Genomic DNA, 16,281 nt, shown 5'->3' with positions numbered 1-16,281 from the left:
ATGCTGTACTCTTCCATCAAACCCAATGCTTTTTAAATGGAAGGTTCTAATTTTCTGACCCTAAGAAAGACATGATAGAAGATGAGCAATTACCTTTGATTTTTCTTCATTTTCTCTAAAAAATTCCGCCATTTGTTCCTCCTGCTCTTCAATAACATCCTTGAGGGTATCTACTTGGTATATCAAATTGTTCTTCTCATTGTCTAACTGTGCATTGGAAACCATGGCTTTCTTGTATTTTTCTTCCACTTCAGACAAAGACTCCTAAATGAAAGTCAAAGTCATCAGCCTAATATCTAAAATACGTTCATCACCTATTTGCCATATAGCAAGAAAGAGAGCATTGGCACAAACACATGAAGATGCATTTTTGCAAAATACAAGCAGTTTGGAGAACTCCTTGTTTAGTAACATGCACATAAATTAGGAGGACGACAATAAGCCAATAATGCCATTGTAAGAATTTTATGAGCTCTGTGCTATCCAAGAAAACAAAATCAAGCAGCAATGCAGCCTGTGAAAGATGAAAATAATGAGGGGACAATATACATCACATTGCAAGAGTCATAAAAGGAAGAATCATCAATGTTTCCAGAAATGTCACTTTTGTAGTTTTAAACAGCAAGCTATTGGTAATCTTGAATGTAATGATACAACAGAGTGTAGCTTCTCTTTACACAAGTAAATTTCAAACTTACTTGAATTTCATCACTTCCTGGAAATGTGTTTTAAGTATTTTCCTGTTCTGTATAATAATGCTAATGTAAATGTGTAACATTTTTTGTAGCAATCATTAATATATTCATCATTTCAAAATAAGTAATCAAGGAGTTCCCTTGTGATGCAGTGGGTTAAGGATCAGCATTGTTACTGCAATGGTTTGGGTCACGGCTGTGGTGTAGGTTCAGTCTCTGGCCCAGGAACTTCAACATGCTATGGGCATGGCCAAAAAAAATTAAAAAATAAAAAATAAAATGCTAAAATTTTATATACTTCAAAGTTTTCTGCCTAAAAGAGCTTAAAGTCTGTTTTTTTAAAAAATCCAAATCTAGGTAGATTACTACTAGTAACATTTGTAAAGCTAAAAACAAAAACATTTCACATAGAAAAAGCCACAGCTTCTGGAAATAAATTCTAAAAATACTAATGCAAATGTTTAACAAACCAAGACCAATGATATAGAATTGAGAGTGCAGATCCCTTACATTTATGATCAACTGATTTCTGACAATGATGTCCAGATGACTCAGTGGGAAAAGAATATTTTTCAATAAATGGTGTTGAGACAACAGAGATCCACATGTATAAAATATAAAAAAATTAACTCAATATGGATCAGAGACTTAAATTAAATTAAAAGCTGAAACTATATAAAGATCCCCCCCCCGAAAAGAGTAAATCTTCATGAATTTGGAGTAGGCAATGATTTCTCAGATATGATACCAAACTATCAATGGAAGAAAAAATAGACTTTATCAAAATTAAAAACTTTTGTACTAAAAACAATACCACAAAGAAAGTAAAATGACATCCCACAGAATGGGAGAAAATATATATAAAGAACACAATTTAATAACAAAGAGACACATAAAAAGTATATCATATGGTCAATAAACATAAAAAAATGCTCAATATCATCAGTAATTAGGGAAATGTACATCAAAACCATAATGAGATACTACTTCAGATGTACTAGGATGACTATTGTATATATATATATATATATATATATTTAAAAAAAAAACAGAAACAAGAGAAGTGTGGGTGAGGATATGGAAAAACTTGAATCCTCAGACACTGCTGATGAGAGTGTAAAATAGTATAGCTGCTTCAGAAAACAGTTCGTCAGCTCTCCAAAATGTTAAATATAGAGTTATCATATGACCCAGCAATTCTATTCCTGGGCACTGTACCCAAGAGAAATGAAAAGACATGTCTATACAAAAAGCTGTACAAAAACGTTTACCGTGGCATTATTCATAATAGCCTCAAACAATCCAAATGCCTATCAAGTAATAAATAGATAAACACACACACACACATATATATGGTATATACACACACAGATGCATGTTAGGACATGGATCTATCTTGAAAATATTATGTTAAATAAAAAGTCAATTATAAGGGAGTTCCTGCTGTAGCTCAGCGGAAACGAACCCGACTAGTATCCAGGAAGATGTGGGTTCAATCCCTGGGGGATTAAGTGGGTTAAGGATCTGGCATTGCTGTGGCTATGGCATTAGGCTGTGTAGCTCTGATTCAACCTGTAGCCTGAGGACTTCCATAAGCCACATGTGAGACCCTAAAAAAAAAAGTCAATTACAAAAGACAACATAGACTAGTGGTTACCCAGGGCTAGGCATGGAGTGGGTGTGGAGAAGTAAGGAAGGTCAGCTAATTAGCATGAGATTTCTTTTGGCTGTAATGAAAATGTTCTAAAATTGGGGATAGTTGCACAATTCTGTGACTATGCAAAAAACCACTGAATTGTACCCTTTTATTTATTTATTATTTTTATTTTATGGCTACACCTGCAGTATATGGAAGTTCCCGGGCCAGGGACTGAATCCAAGACACATTTGTGGCAATGTCAGATCCTTTTAACTCATTGCGCCTGGCTGGGGATTGAACCTGCACCTCCAGGGTGACCTAAGTCGCTGTAGTCAGATTCTTAACCCATTTTGCCACAGCAGGAACTCTGAACTGTATACTTTATGTCTTTTTGTTTTTTCTAGGGCCACACCCGTGGCATATGGAGGTTCTCAGGCTAGGGGTCCAATTGGAGCTATAGCCGCCAGACTATGCCAGAGCCACAGCAACGCAGGATCCGAGCCTTGTCTGCGACCTACACCACAGCTCACGGCAATGCCGGATCCTTAACCCTCTGAGCGCAGCTAGGATCGAACCCGCAACCTCATGGTTCCTAGTTGGATTCGTTAACCACTGAGCCATGACAGGAACTCCTGAACTGTATACTTTAAATGGGTAAATTTTATGGTATGTGAATTATATGTCAGTAAAGATATATACACACACTTAATAACTCTTCACAAATAATTCTACTGTATTATCAGGTAATATTTACACTAGGATTGAGAAGAAATACAACCAAAATAAAGAATACAAGCAAAGTTAATTGTATAGTGCTTAAACATAGTAGTATCTTAATATAATGCAGAGTTCAGAATGATTTTAACCCATTGGAGAGGCTGATAGCACAAAAAGTCCTCCTCACAACTTAGTCCCACATGAAATGGTGCATAACTGCATGAACAGTAGGATCCAAGACAGTTGAAGCAGCAGTTACAAAGACGTGATATATATATAACGTAATAAAATTGACATAAAGTTTATGGAATGTACTCTTTCTTTAAGTAACAGACCACAGAAGACTATTCTAAATTTAAGTGTCAAGGTAGTTTTAATGATTTTAACCTAGCTCACATAGTGATACACATAAGGAATTAGTTTTACTTAATTGTGTCTAAAGCACTGATTTTCAGTGTAGGTTCTGGACTAGCAGCAAGAGCATTATCTGGGACCTGGTTAAAAATGAAATTTTCAACAATCCCATCCTGGATCTACTGAATAAGAAAGCCTGGGAGTAGAGTCTGGCAATCTGTCTTTTACCAAGACCCAGGTGCCTCTGGAAGGAAGGGAGGGTGGGGAAAAGCACCCCAAGGCAGACATACTTAAGAATTACGTCATAAGCAATGACCCAGGATCCTTTAATAGGATATGGATACATCACATCCTCGTGTTTTGACCACTAACCATACAATTTTTAAAATGATTTTCCTTCCATTTAAAAGAGTCATTTCAAAGATAAACATAGTTTGAAGTCAGGTTTGATTATACACTAACCATGAATTAAGAAAAGGGAGCTGATCTGTTCAGAGTCTCAAATAAAGTTAATCTGGTTTTTGTATCCTTCAAAGAATGCAATAAATGAGAAATCTAAAAGGTAAGAAGGAAATGCTTAAAATAAAAAAACAACAATGCCTCTGAATCACTTGCTTTCCTGATACATTATATTATATAGAAGACTTTAAAATGAATGTGTTTATTGAATGTACTAAATTTGTTTCCCTGATCTAAGATATTTCCAGGTTCTATCTCCAAAACCATAAGAGGGGGATTAAATCTTCAGATGAGAGCAGTAAGACCAACTGAGCATATGAGCACACTGGGGCTCTCCTACTGCACACTGACACTACACATTGCTGTCCGGGCTTCCCCAGGGGTGCTCTCCATAGGCCTTCCTACCCTTTCTGGTCCTGAGTCTTAACCATGTGCCATGAACCAATCACCTGCATGAGGGTTTTGGCTGGTAGCTGGGCTAAGTCCAATCGTGTCATGGCTGCTGAGCAAAGCATTGCTTGTCTAGTCCACACTTTGTCCTTGGAGCACATCCTGAGTCATCTTTCTCAATGTCTTGCTTACACATTTTTAGAGGCCTGGTATGTACTTCTATTTCAAATAGGGACCTACATTTGTTCAGGGGAATTTTCAGTAATTCATAATACTAGGTTTGAACTTAGTAAGAAAACACAGGGATGAGCAGGATAATTAAGTGTTATTTACAACTAAAATATCTGCCCACATGGACACTTGTAAAGAAAACTGCTAGCCATCTTTGATTGGAAAAAATAAGGCCCATTTAAGTTTACCTCCAAATTCTTTAAGGCACTGAATCTGTGTAACCGTTTTTGAACATATGTGAAAAAAATCAAACAAAAAAGAAAACACAGTCCTTATGCTTCAGGGTTCTTCCTCCAGGGGGAATATTTAAATTATGCTCTCTCTTAGATGCGTCTTCCTCCTGTATCTAATATTGACTGAATTCAGTAACAGAAATAGGCAATGCTCTTTCACTGAGCTTGGAAGAATTTTAAGATCTAATTCTCAATTTAAAAATATCCTTAAAACATTGAGCGGCCCTAGAAAAGGCAGAAAAGACAAAAATAAATAAATAAATAAAAATATCCTTAAAACATTTTTTAGGTTTTTGCCTAAACTAATTTTGTAAGGCAGAGACACAGAAACATGTATTTTAAAGGTTTAAAAACTGTAAGGTATAGTATCTTCTGCTGAATATTTCAAAAACCATACTTAAACATTAGCACAGACTGAAACTTGCCTTTCCTATGCATTGCAGGTTAAGCACATGCTTGAAAGACAAACACTGTTAGTAAAGCTATGTGCAGTGGGGTTAACAGAATCTGTAAAACCACCATTACCAACACTTTTGCATACAAAGAGCATGCTTGGGCTGCAGAATGGGCCCTGATACCTTTAGTTCTTTAAGCCCCTGCATGTATCTCCCTTCTACATCCTGTATCTGGTCCTTAAGGTCATAGATATCCTGTGGGACATAGGAATGAACCATTGCATAAAACCACACACAAACATATCAAGTCTCAAAGAATTCAGGTGAAAATGTGAATTACTTTTGTATATTCCAGACTAAAAGCAGAGAAAGTGAAGTATACACATGTTAATTGGCACTCCAAACCAATGAAAGGGGCAAACAGGCCAGGTGAAAGAAGGGCTGAGGATGGTTGGGAGTAATCAATCTAACATATTAAATATCTTCTTGGCATTAACTCCTGTTGAAATAACATTAGCAAATGAGGGTAGGGCTGTGAATGGAAAAAAGCTACATAAGTTACAACATTTTTAACACACCATTTTAAAAATTGTATAAATCATTTAAATAATTTTTAGCATAATGCTTCACCTAGAACCAGTAAAATATGTAGTAAATTAATCCTAAATTGCAAATTTTACTGACTCATGCAGAAGTTTTTAAAAATGTAAAACTAGATGTGAACAAAGTTGTTTTTCAATGAGCACAATTAATTTGAGAGAAAGATAAGTAAAAGGAGAGAAGCTAAACACAAACATTTCAAACACAATGTCAAATGAAAGATTCTATTCTGAGGACACCATTTAAATGATGAGAAAAGCCTTTCCTCCACATGTTACCATAATCCTTATAAGAAAAGTGAAGCAGATCAAATTTTAAATGGAAAATATTATCTCCTTTGTACCTGACTTTGCTATATAAGGTCAATTCTGGATGGCTGATTTAAGTAGGAAACAACTGTTATAGGGCCCTGAATATAATTCTACAATTACAGGATCAATTATCAAAGGCCTGTTATACAGAGTTTCTATATGATACTCTCCTGCCCCCTTCATTCCCTCCTTGGTAGGTTTGTCTCAACTTGCTGATTCATTCAATAGGCATTTATTGAGCGCCTATTAGGAGCCAAATGCTAGGATACAAAAATCTCATTTCCTTCACAATCATTCTCTCAAAGAAGAAATACAAGTACACAGCAAGCACAAACTAAGTCTCAGGCAGAAAGGCCTCATCCTGCTGTCTTTTGTCCCACCAGAAAACAGAACCTAAATGCAAGCGTTAAGTTAATTCTACTTCGCACCCCGATGCTCGTGCCTGGTACTTAGTAAGAGCGCTGTAATACTGACTCCTCCAAAGTCATAGTCAGCTGACCTGGGCCTCCTTCTGTAGCACCACTGCCACTGTTTCAAACCTCTCCACCCTCTCCTAATCCTTAGTCTTAACCCTCAGTCCACTTTGACAAGCTGCCTATTTGACAAGCCAGACTCTTGCTCCTACTCCGCCTACAATCTTACTCAGGCACAACCCATCCCCCTCCTCCCCTACTGAGTCAGTGGAAAGGGACGGCCACCTCCCATCCATCTGGTCCCTGGACATTCCTCTCACCCACTCAGGCACTCTTCTAGGTCAGTGAGCCCCTCTCCTTCCTTAACCTTCAGAGTCTCTCAGATCTACTGGCTCAATCAAGCCAATGAAAACAACAATGTTGCATTTAAAAGAAAACAAAAACCTTCTCTTAACTTTGTAATTCTCTCTCTGCTGGCCAACCAACTCTCATCCTCCAATATTCTCTTCAGAGCAAGTTTCCTCCAACACTTCTTTCAATCTTTGGTCAATATTTAGGATTGCAAATCAGACAGTATGGCTCCGCTGTGTAATATCCATAGTTGTCAGGGTAAACCTGAGTTCCTTTCGGATGCCACTTGGGGTGCTTTGTCGTTCAGCCCATCATTACTTCTCCAGCCTTCTGTAACCCACTACTAATCCTCGCTTCTCATCCTACCCCGAGGCAACTTTGCTATACAGGTAACCTTCTGGTTCTCTGAATTTAACTGTCTCAGAAAGCCTTCTCCTTCAACTTCTTCACTTAGTTAATTTTTATTCTTCCTTCACCCCTTAGCTCGGAGTTTGTCTCCTCTATAAAAGCCTTTTGTTATCTTTTCTTCTAGTCTAGTTTAGATGATAATTTTTATTCTTCCTTCACCCCTTAGCTCGGAGTTTGTCTCCTCTATAAAAGCCTTTTGTTATCTTTTCTTCTAGTCTAGTTTAGATGATACACTTCTCTCAATTCCCTGAACAGCTCTATTCTTGCTACTGTTATAGTATCGCTCCACCTGGTTTTACTGGTTTATATCCATTTGTCTTCCCTATGAAACAGGAAACTTTTGAAGTCCAAAGTGTGCTTTACTGCCTAAATCTGTGGGGTCGAGTGCTCAATAAATGTTGAATGAATGAATAAATGCAATTTTTATTACTACCCTTCCCTCATTCCTCACAAATGACAGGTTCAGCAAATAGACATTCAAATTCATTTTGAAAAGAGTATTACTAAGAATGGAGATTCAACTAATGGGTTAAATAAGCTTCCACTACTCAGGCATTTCTGTCATCCCAAATATTATTATACTTGTCTTATCATCAAACACTGAGAGATAACTGTATTCAAACAGCCAAATAATACCATAATGGCTCAAAAGACTAAAATAATTCCCAAGGTCTGCTTCCTTGCACATCCACATATTTTCCATTTAAAATATGCCAATTAGTTGAGAGAATTACTTCTACATACATTAGAAAAGTTTTTTGGCATCTGTAAATTAGCAGAACTCATTCCAATGTCATCAAATGTTCAGGAAAGAGAACAGAAAAAGAATTAACTAATCTCCTTCCCTTCAGATCCTTGTCACATTCTTGAACTGTAGTAACAATTCATTTTTAAAGAACTCATACTTCTTTCCTTCCTACCAAGTCACATTAAATGTTATATAATTCTAGTATACGACAAAGCAGTAAAAAATTTTATAAAAACCCAAAAACTGCGGTTTACCCGCAATTCACTTAAGGAGGTGTCTGGATCTATCAAGCTGCTGGTGTCCCCGCTTCCTCGTCTGGATGAATTTCCACTTAGAGGGGTTGTTGCTGAGGCAGAATTTCGAGATGAAGGCTAGAAAAAAAGAAATGTGACACTTTTGAGTCTTGTTTCTTTAAAAGTATATTTACTGTGGAAACTAAAAGTGGGGCAGTGTGGTGGGGCAAGATCTCACAGAGTGTGGAACAGTAGTTAAAAAGGCACCCAAAGGCAATTTAGATTGGCTTTGGGGAGGGGGATCCAGGCTCAAGCCCAAGCATAGGAAGCATAACTTCATTCACTCACTTTACTGAAATCTACAATTTATAATTACAAAGAAGGAAATGAAATAGCTCATGTGAGAGCTGTTTTCTAAGTTCATCTCTGCTGTTGTAAGCAGCACTGGGGTGAGTACATCAGGTTGATTTTAAACAGTTTTAGAATGTGATAGTTGGTATGCTATTCAGCCATCCTCCGTAGTTCCTGAAGCTGCTTCCTTAGAGTCTTTTCTTTGTCTAGTACTTTCCTGATAAAGTTGGCAATACTATTTGCAGCTAAGAACGACTGTGGTCACTGTGAATTTAGACTGCTCTTTCCACAATTAGTTTAAATGTGAGATTAGGCTACTAGATGAATAAATGGCAGAGATCTGTGCTATTTAAATAGAAACCAACTAGCCCCATGCAAAGACAGAGCACTTGCAATGAGATTAGTCCAAATGGAGAATTTTTTTTCAGGTGTAAAATACACACCGGATTTCAAAGGCTTATTGTGGAGAAAGGAATGTAAACTATCACATTAATAAGTTTTCATACTGATTATGTTTAAATATTTTGGACATTTTGGTTAAATAAAATTTCAACTAATTTTACCTGTTTTAGTGTGTGGCTTCTAGAAAAATTTAAACTTACATCGTGGCTTCATGATATTTCTATTGGATAGAACTGGTACATCTTTTGGGGGCATAGCACAAAATTAATCCTGCTAATTTCCCAAGATGACTTTCTAAAAATATTTCTAGGAGAAAGTAAGAGACTTTTTAACAAAAAGCAACCCCTGAAAGGAGCTATTTTACTTCAAAGAAATAATTTATCTATATGAGAAAAACATAAACCCTCAGAGTTTGTCACCACCATTCCTAAAGACATTTCTTCCTTCTCAGTATTTAATGGCTTCTTCTCAGGATTAAATTCTAGAGGAATGAAAATCAAAAGAGCAGCCAAGAGTTTAAGAGGTGACATTCAAGGAAATAAAATACAGTGTCTTTCTCTTCCCAATGCTTCACATGATTCAACTGCAGAGGAATTTGGGGGTCAAGGACAGGAAGCAGATGAAGAGAGGAAGAGTAGCTCCATCAGTTAAACTATTGTAAAATAAAGAATAAAATATAGTAGAAAGTAAGTTATTGACCTTGAGAACTTAATTTCCTTAGGAATTTACATACTTACCCTTGTGTAGTTTTCAGCATATTGTTTGTCAGATTTTTCATCCAACTAGAAAAGAACAGAGATAAAAATCAGGAAAGATGCTTAGCATTTTGATTTTTTTTGAGGAGGAAAAAAAAAAAAGTGACCTTATTTGAGTTCTCCAAGTTCAAGTGATATTTGGAACCTGTAAGTAAACATACTAAAACTGAAATAAGACAAGATGTTAAGAACTTTCTTATCTAATAAGAAAGACATGGAATAAGCAAGTTATCTTTATGAAAAAATTTAGAACTTTCACATAGATTTTCTTTTCATGGTATTTGAAACATACTAAAGAAAATTACATGTAAACTTAAATTTTAGCAATGCAAAAGTTAACACACACAAACTTATACACATCAAAAGGAAAAGTCTGATAAAACCAAAAGCCAGAAAACTTTAATATCTAAACATTATTAGGACACATAGATAAGACTAGCATACTTAGCCAAAAAAGTCCAGCTTGGACTAGAGCATGTTAAACATATTATCAAAAAAATTTCCCCACAGCTAAGGATTTGGTTGTTTGGTTTTTACTTTTGCTTTTTAAGTAATGCATGCACACATATCCAAAAAAAGAAAAAAAATCGAACAGCACAAATGGTATGCAAAGTAAGCTTCTCTCCCTACCACACTACATGCTGACCTTCAATTCTCACTCCAAGGGCAACCTACTCCAAAGCCTTTAAAAATTCTAACAGTGGTGTCCCAAATACATTCTATATCTTCTTTTTTCCCCTTCTATGTTTCAGAGATTAGAGAAAGTCCTTTACTTTTCTTCAAGGCATTTATCAATCCCTGTCTCATTGGCATTTATTAATTTATTTATTGTCTGATCTCCCTCTTCAATGTACGCTCGATGTCTGCATGTTCTTTTCTGTATTCCTAACACCAAGAATAGCACCTGACATTTAGAAGGAATCAAAATTTGTTGGATGAATAAATAAATGAATTATATCCCATTATACTTATAGATGTACCCCACTTAAACTTTAACAGCTGCATAGTATTCTATTATTTGCATATACCACAAGTGAGTTATCCTATCTTCTACAGACAGGCCTTATGGTTGTTTTAGTTAGTATTTCAAGAAGTACCCTAAAGATCTAGTCTAAAATCCTGGTTTTATAGCTGAGGAAAGAGAAATTCAGAGGTGAGAGATCTCAGTAAAGAACAAACAACTACTAAGTATCAGAGGTGGATCCAGATTTTATTTCGTGAATTTTTCATGTTAGTCACTTGTATAAACTGTCCCAATTATCACTGGGGGGAAAAGATCAGAGAGAAATTTAACTAAATGAACCATACCTAGATTTCAACTCCTAGACTAACCCTCCCAGCCCAACCTAGAGATTTGAAAATCTTCCTCAGTTAATCATTAAAACCCAAAACGTCATTATTTCTGGCTCAGTTCAGATCACTTCACTCTAGCTTCCTCATATTTGAAAGTTTTTTTCTTTTTCATTACCCACATTTATTGTGTTCATTTTCTCTCTCAGTAAACACTTTTTAAGTACTAAATCAGAGTATAAATATGATCTCTGACTTCAAATTCTTTTTACTACTTCTTACAGCAACGACCTTATAAAGGAATTGATTTTAGTTCATTTTGATTTCTTTAAACCACATATGAAATGTTTTAAAACAAATTGGCAATGACAATAGTTTTTAACATTGGCAATTACTGCCATAAAAAGAAATTCTCTTCCTCAAATCTATTGCCTAATATTTAATGTGTTATTTCTCAGAGCAAAAGAAATACTATGTCTAAATAAACTAGAGTATGTTCCAACTCTCTTCTACTAATGAGTTAAAGATAAAAACAAGCAGCATCCAGAGACATTCTTCCAGGTTCATCTGAAATCTTGTCTCTTATCCCACTTTCAAACAAATGCCCCCAAAACCCACTTATTTTTAAAGAGACAGTCACCTTAGAATAATCTTACATGTCAAAGGGTGCATCACTGACCCAGTCCACCGCAGTGTTGATTCTATTGCTTTCACTATCTTCTGACAGATCCCAACTGCCGCAACCCAAGCTGATCATGCGCCAAACTTCCGGGGTTGTGGAGGCAGCAAAAATGCCTAAGCAGCCCTGCCACAGCCCAATTATTTTGGCTGTAGGGATTTGGCCAAGATCTTCAGTTCTCACGTCTCAGGCTTGAGCTATGTTCTGTGCAGCCTTCCATTTAGACAAAAAGCTAGCTGAAACCAAGTATTCTAAAAGCCCCAGGAGGTCGACATAGCTGCATTGCAACGACAAGCTAATGTTCAAAATGATGACCCAAAGAGTCTGCCAGATCCTGAAATGGCTCTTAAGTGGAATAAAATGTAATCAGGTTTAATATACTAAGGTATAAAAGAGGGAAATGTTGGTAAAAGGGTACAAACATTCAGATATAAGATCAATAAGGTCTGAGGTTCTAACGTGAAACATGGTGACTATAGCTGATTTTTAAAAATTGTTGTGTATGAGTAACACGGAAAAAATGAAAATGCACTAATACGAAAAATCAGAAAGCAAAGGCTGTATCTCCTATATATCACAATTTTGTAAAATAAGCAAATTCAACTGAAATAAAAAAAACTGAATATAAATCATCAAATTGCTAAAAAAAAAAAAAGCAGCTAAACAAAATGGTAGACTAAAACATAAAACAATAACAAAGCAGAAAGCAAAGTTTTTTCCTTAGTAAAGCCCTCAAGACTTGCTCATGAAAACCAACTAAAACCCTCACACCAGACACAAAAATAAACTCAAAATGGCTTAAAGACTTAAATGTAAGACAAGACACCATCAAACTCCTAAAAGAGAACACAGGCAAAACACTCTCTGATAGTAACCTTACAAATGTTTTCTCAGGTCAGTCTCCCAAAGCAACAGAAACAAAAGCAAAAATAAACCAATGGAACCTAGTCAAACTGACAAGCTTTTGCACCGCAAAAGAAACCATAAAAAAACCCAAAAAAGACAACTTACAGAATGGGAGAAAATAGTTTCAAATGATGCAACTGACAAGGGTTTAATCTCTAAATTTACAAACAATTTATACAATTCAACAGCAAAAAAAAAAAGAAAAGCCAACAATCCAATGGAAAAATGGGCAAAAGATCTGAATAGACATTTCTCCAAGGAAAATATACAGATGGCCAACAAGCACATGAAAAAATGCTCAGCATCACTGATTATCATCAGAGAAATGCATCAAAACTACTATGAGGTACCACCTCACACTAGTCAGGATGGCTATCACTAATATGTCCACAAATAACAAATGCTGGAGAGGGTGTGGAGAAAAGAGAACTTTCCTGCACTGTTGGTGGGAATGTAAATTGGTACAACCACTTATGGAAAAGTGGAAAACAGTATGGAAGTACCTTAGAAAACTATATATAGAAAACAGTACGGAGGTACCTTAGAAAACTAACTATACATAGAACTACCATATGACCCAGTAATCCCACTCTTGGGCATATATCCAGACAAAATTTTCCTTGAAAAAGACATGCACCCACATGTTCACTGCAGCACTATTCACAATAGCCAAGGCATGGAAACAAGCTAAATGTCCATCGACAGATGAATGGATTAAGAAGATGGGGTACATATACACACAATGGAACACTACTCAGCTATAAAAAAGAACAAAATAATGCCATTTGCAGCAACATTGATGGAACCAGAGACTCTCATACTAAGTAAGTCAGAAAGAGAAAAATAATACCATATGATATCGCTTATATCTGGCATCTAATATATGGCACAAATGAACCTTTCCACAGAAAAAAAAATCATGGACATGGAGAACAGACTTGTGCATGCCAAGGGGAGAGGGGGAGTGGGATGGACCGGAATTGGGGGTTAATAGATGCAAACTACTGCCTTTGGAATGGATAAGCAATGAGATCCTGCTGTACAGCACTGGGAACTATGTCTGGTCACTTGTGATGGAGCATGCTAATGTGAGAAAAACGAAAGTATATGTATGTGTGACTGGGTCACCTTGCTGTACAGTAGAAAACTGACAGAACACTGTAAACCAGCTATAAAGGAAAAAATAAAAATCATTATTAAAAAAAAATCAGAGCACCAAAAAAAAAAAAATACTGACTATAGCCTACTATTGTCAAAAATCTTAAATATTATGCCATTACATTCCTAAATAGTTAAATAGGTAATTTTCCAATCAAGAAAAGAGTTTCCTTGATAGTTAAAAACTGAAAGTTAGCTAACAGGCTTGCAATATTTCATATTTATATTAATGTGCAAAGAAGAGCACATGATGGCAAAGTTTATCGCTTCTTTTAAGAATTTCAACAATTCAACAGCAAAAACAACAATAACCCAATTGAAAAATGGGCAAAAGACCTGAGTAGACATTTCTCCAAAGAAGATATACAGATGGCCAACAAGCACATGAAAAAGTGCTCAACATCACCAGATATCAGAGAAATGCAAATCCAAACCACAATGAGGTCCCACCTCACACTAGTCAGAATGCCATCCTTAGCAAGTCAACAAACAAATGCTGGAGAAGGTGTGGAGAAAAATTTACCCTTCTTCAACTGTTGTTGGGAATATAAATTGGTACAACCACTTTGGAAAACAGTATGGAGGTACTTCAGAAAACTAAATGGAAAACTACCATATGATCCAGCAATCCCACTCCTGGGTATATATCCAGACAAAACTTTCATTGAAAAAGATATATGCACCCCTATGATCACTGCAGCACTATTCACAATAGCTAAGACATGGAAACAACCTAAATGTCCCTTGAAAGATGAATGGATTAAGAAGATGTGGTACATATATACACAATGGAATACTACTGAGCCATAAAAAAAGAACAAAATAATACCACTTGCAGCAACATGGATGGAAATAGAGACTCTCATACTGTGAAGTAAGTCAGAAAGAGAAAGACAAATACCATACGATATCACTTACATCTGGAATCTAATATACTGCACAAATGAACTTTTTACCACAGAAAAGAAACAAACTCATGGACTTGGAGAACGAACTTGTGGTTGCCAAGGGGAAAGGGGAGGGAGTAGGATGGACTGGAGTCTGGGGTTAGTAGATGCAAAATACTGTATTTGCAGTGGATAAGCAATAAGATCCTGCTATATAGCACAGGGAACTCTATCTAGTCACTTGTGATGGAACATGGCGGAAGATAATGTGAGAAAAAGAATGTATACATAAATGTATAACTGGGTTACTTTGTCGTACAGCAGAAATTGACAGAACATTGTAAATCAGCTATAATAGAAAAAATAAAAATCTTACAAAAAAAAAAAAAAAGAATTTCAAGTTGGGAGTTCCCTTGGCGGCTTAGCAGGTTAAGAACCCAATAATGTTCACAAGGATGCAGGTTTGATCCCTGGCCTTGCTTAGTGGGTTAAGAATCCAGTGTTGCCACAAGCTGAAGATGTGGCTCAGATCCGGTGTTGCCATGGCTGTGGTGTAGGCCAGCAGCTGCAGCTCTGATCTGACCCCAGGCCCAGGAATTTCCATGTGCCGCAAATGTGGTCCTTTTTAAAAAGAAAAAAAAAAAAAAATCAAATTATCAACTAGTAAACAAAGTCTTAAATATTATCTTCTCCATATTTCAGTCATAAATGCCTCTGCGTCTAAGAAATCTGAAAATGCTTTGCTCTTGACATTATAGATTATATTTTGTTTCACTTTAGATCTAAACTCCTTGACTATTTGTTGAAACTAGCACATATGAGAAATATTTCTTGAAAAGATTTCTTGTCAAATCTTTGACACCATTTCTTTTTAAAAGAAAGGTATTTCTTATTTTCTGATTAAGAAGCCCTTTGATCTTTGTTTTAGCATATGGCTACTTTGAAAGAATTTTATTCTACTAAAATGGTATACAATTGAACCTTTTAAAATGGAAAGAGAATTTTACCTGTGAGTATATTTTAATACTATCATTTGAAAGAGTTGGTTAGAAACAAAGGCGTATTCTGTTCAAAATTATATTTTTTCTCTTAAAAGGAGAGTTGAGATTTGACAAAACTGGGCTATGCATATCTGATGTGTGGTCACTTTCAGCATGAAGCAACCATTTTGTCAACCATATCATAAATCTAATATAATGTGTGATCAAGAGATAAAAGGATTATATTAAGGCATCCAAATAAACATCACTTATTTTTTCAAAAGGTGTAAAATTAGGGAGTTCCTGCTGTGGCACAGTGGGTTAAGAACCTGACTGTAGTGGCTTGGGTTGCTGTGGCGGCACAGGTTTAAGCCCTAGCCTGGTGCAGCAGGTTAAAGGATCCTGTATTGCTGCAGCTGTGTGTAGGTCGCAGCAGGGACTCAGATTCAATCCCTGACCCAGGAACTTCCATATGTTGAAGATGTGGCCATTTAAACAAAAAAAAGTATAAAATTATAATCTAGTTAAGTATTTATAGTATAGTTTGTTTAATGCAGTCATTGGATTCTAATCCTTTGTTAACTTCTAATTTATATGTATATACTGACTTGATTATGTTATTCAAAAATTCTACTTGGAAAAAAAACTAGAAAACAGAAGATCCCAACCATAGAAGGGAAGGGAAAAATTACTTTT

The 16,281-nt window shown here is 36.0% G+C and overlaps 1 protein-coding gene across 28 annotated transcripts in view; it reads right to left on the bottom strand.

The window, feature by feature from the left end:
* The window catches only part of LRRFIP2 (LRR binding FLII interacting protein 2), a 123,457-nt gene that overhangs the window by 27,369 nt on the left and 79,807 nt on the right, over positions 1–16,281 (bottom strand). For 18 of the 28 annotated variants that reach the window (XM_021071626.1, XM_021071652.1, XM_021071628.1 and 15 more), the window contains 4 exons: positions 9,668–9,712; positions 8,199–8,315; positions 5,297–5,368; positions 94–264 (listed from right to left, as the gene is read on the bottom strand). In XM_021071626.1, the coding sequence (XP_020927285.1) occupies positions 94–264; positions 5,297–5,368; positions 8,199–8,315; positions 9,668–9,712 (405 nt within the window). The remainder of the gene's footprint in view (positions 1–93; positions 265–5,296; positions 5,369–8,198; positions 8,316–9,667; positions 9,713–16,281) is intronic. The other 10 variants (XM_021071653.1, XM_021071636.1, XM_021071640.1 and 7 more) reach the window with 1 other exon arrangement.

Source organism: Sus scrofa, chromosome 13 (assembly GCF_000003025.6).
Source record: "Sus scrofa isolate TJ Tabasco breed Duroc chromosome 13, Sscrofa11.1, whole genome shotgun sequence".
NCBI classification, from domain to species: Eukaryota; Metazoa; Chordata; class Mammalia; order Artiodactyla; family Suidae; genus Sus; species Sus scrofa.
This window is presented reverse-complemented; position numbering and strand designations above follow the sequence as displayed.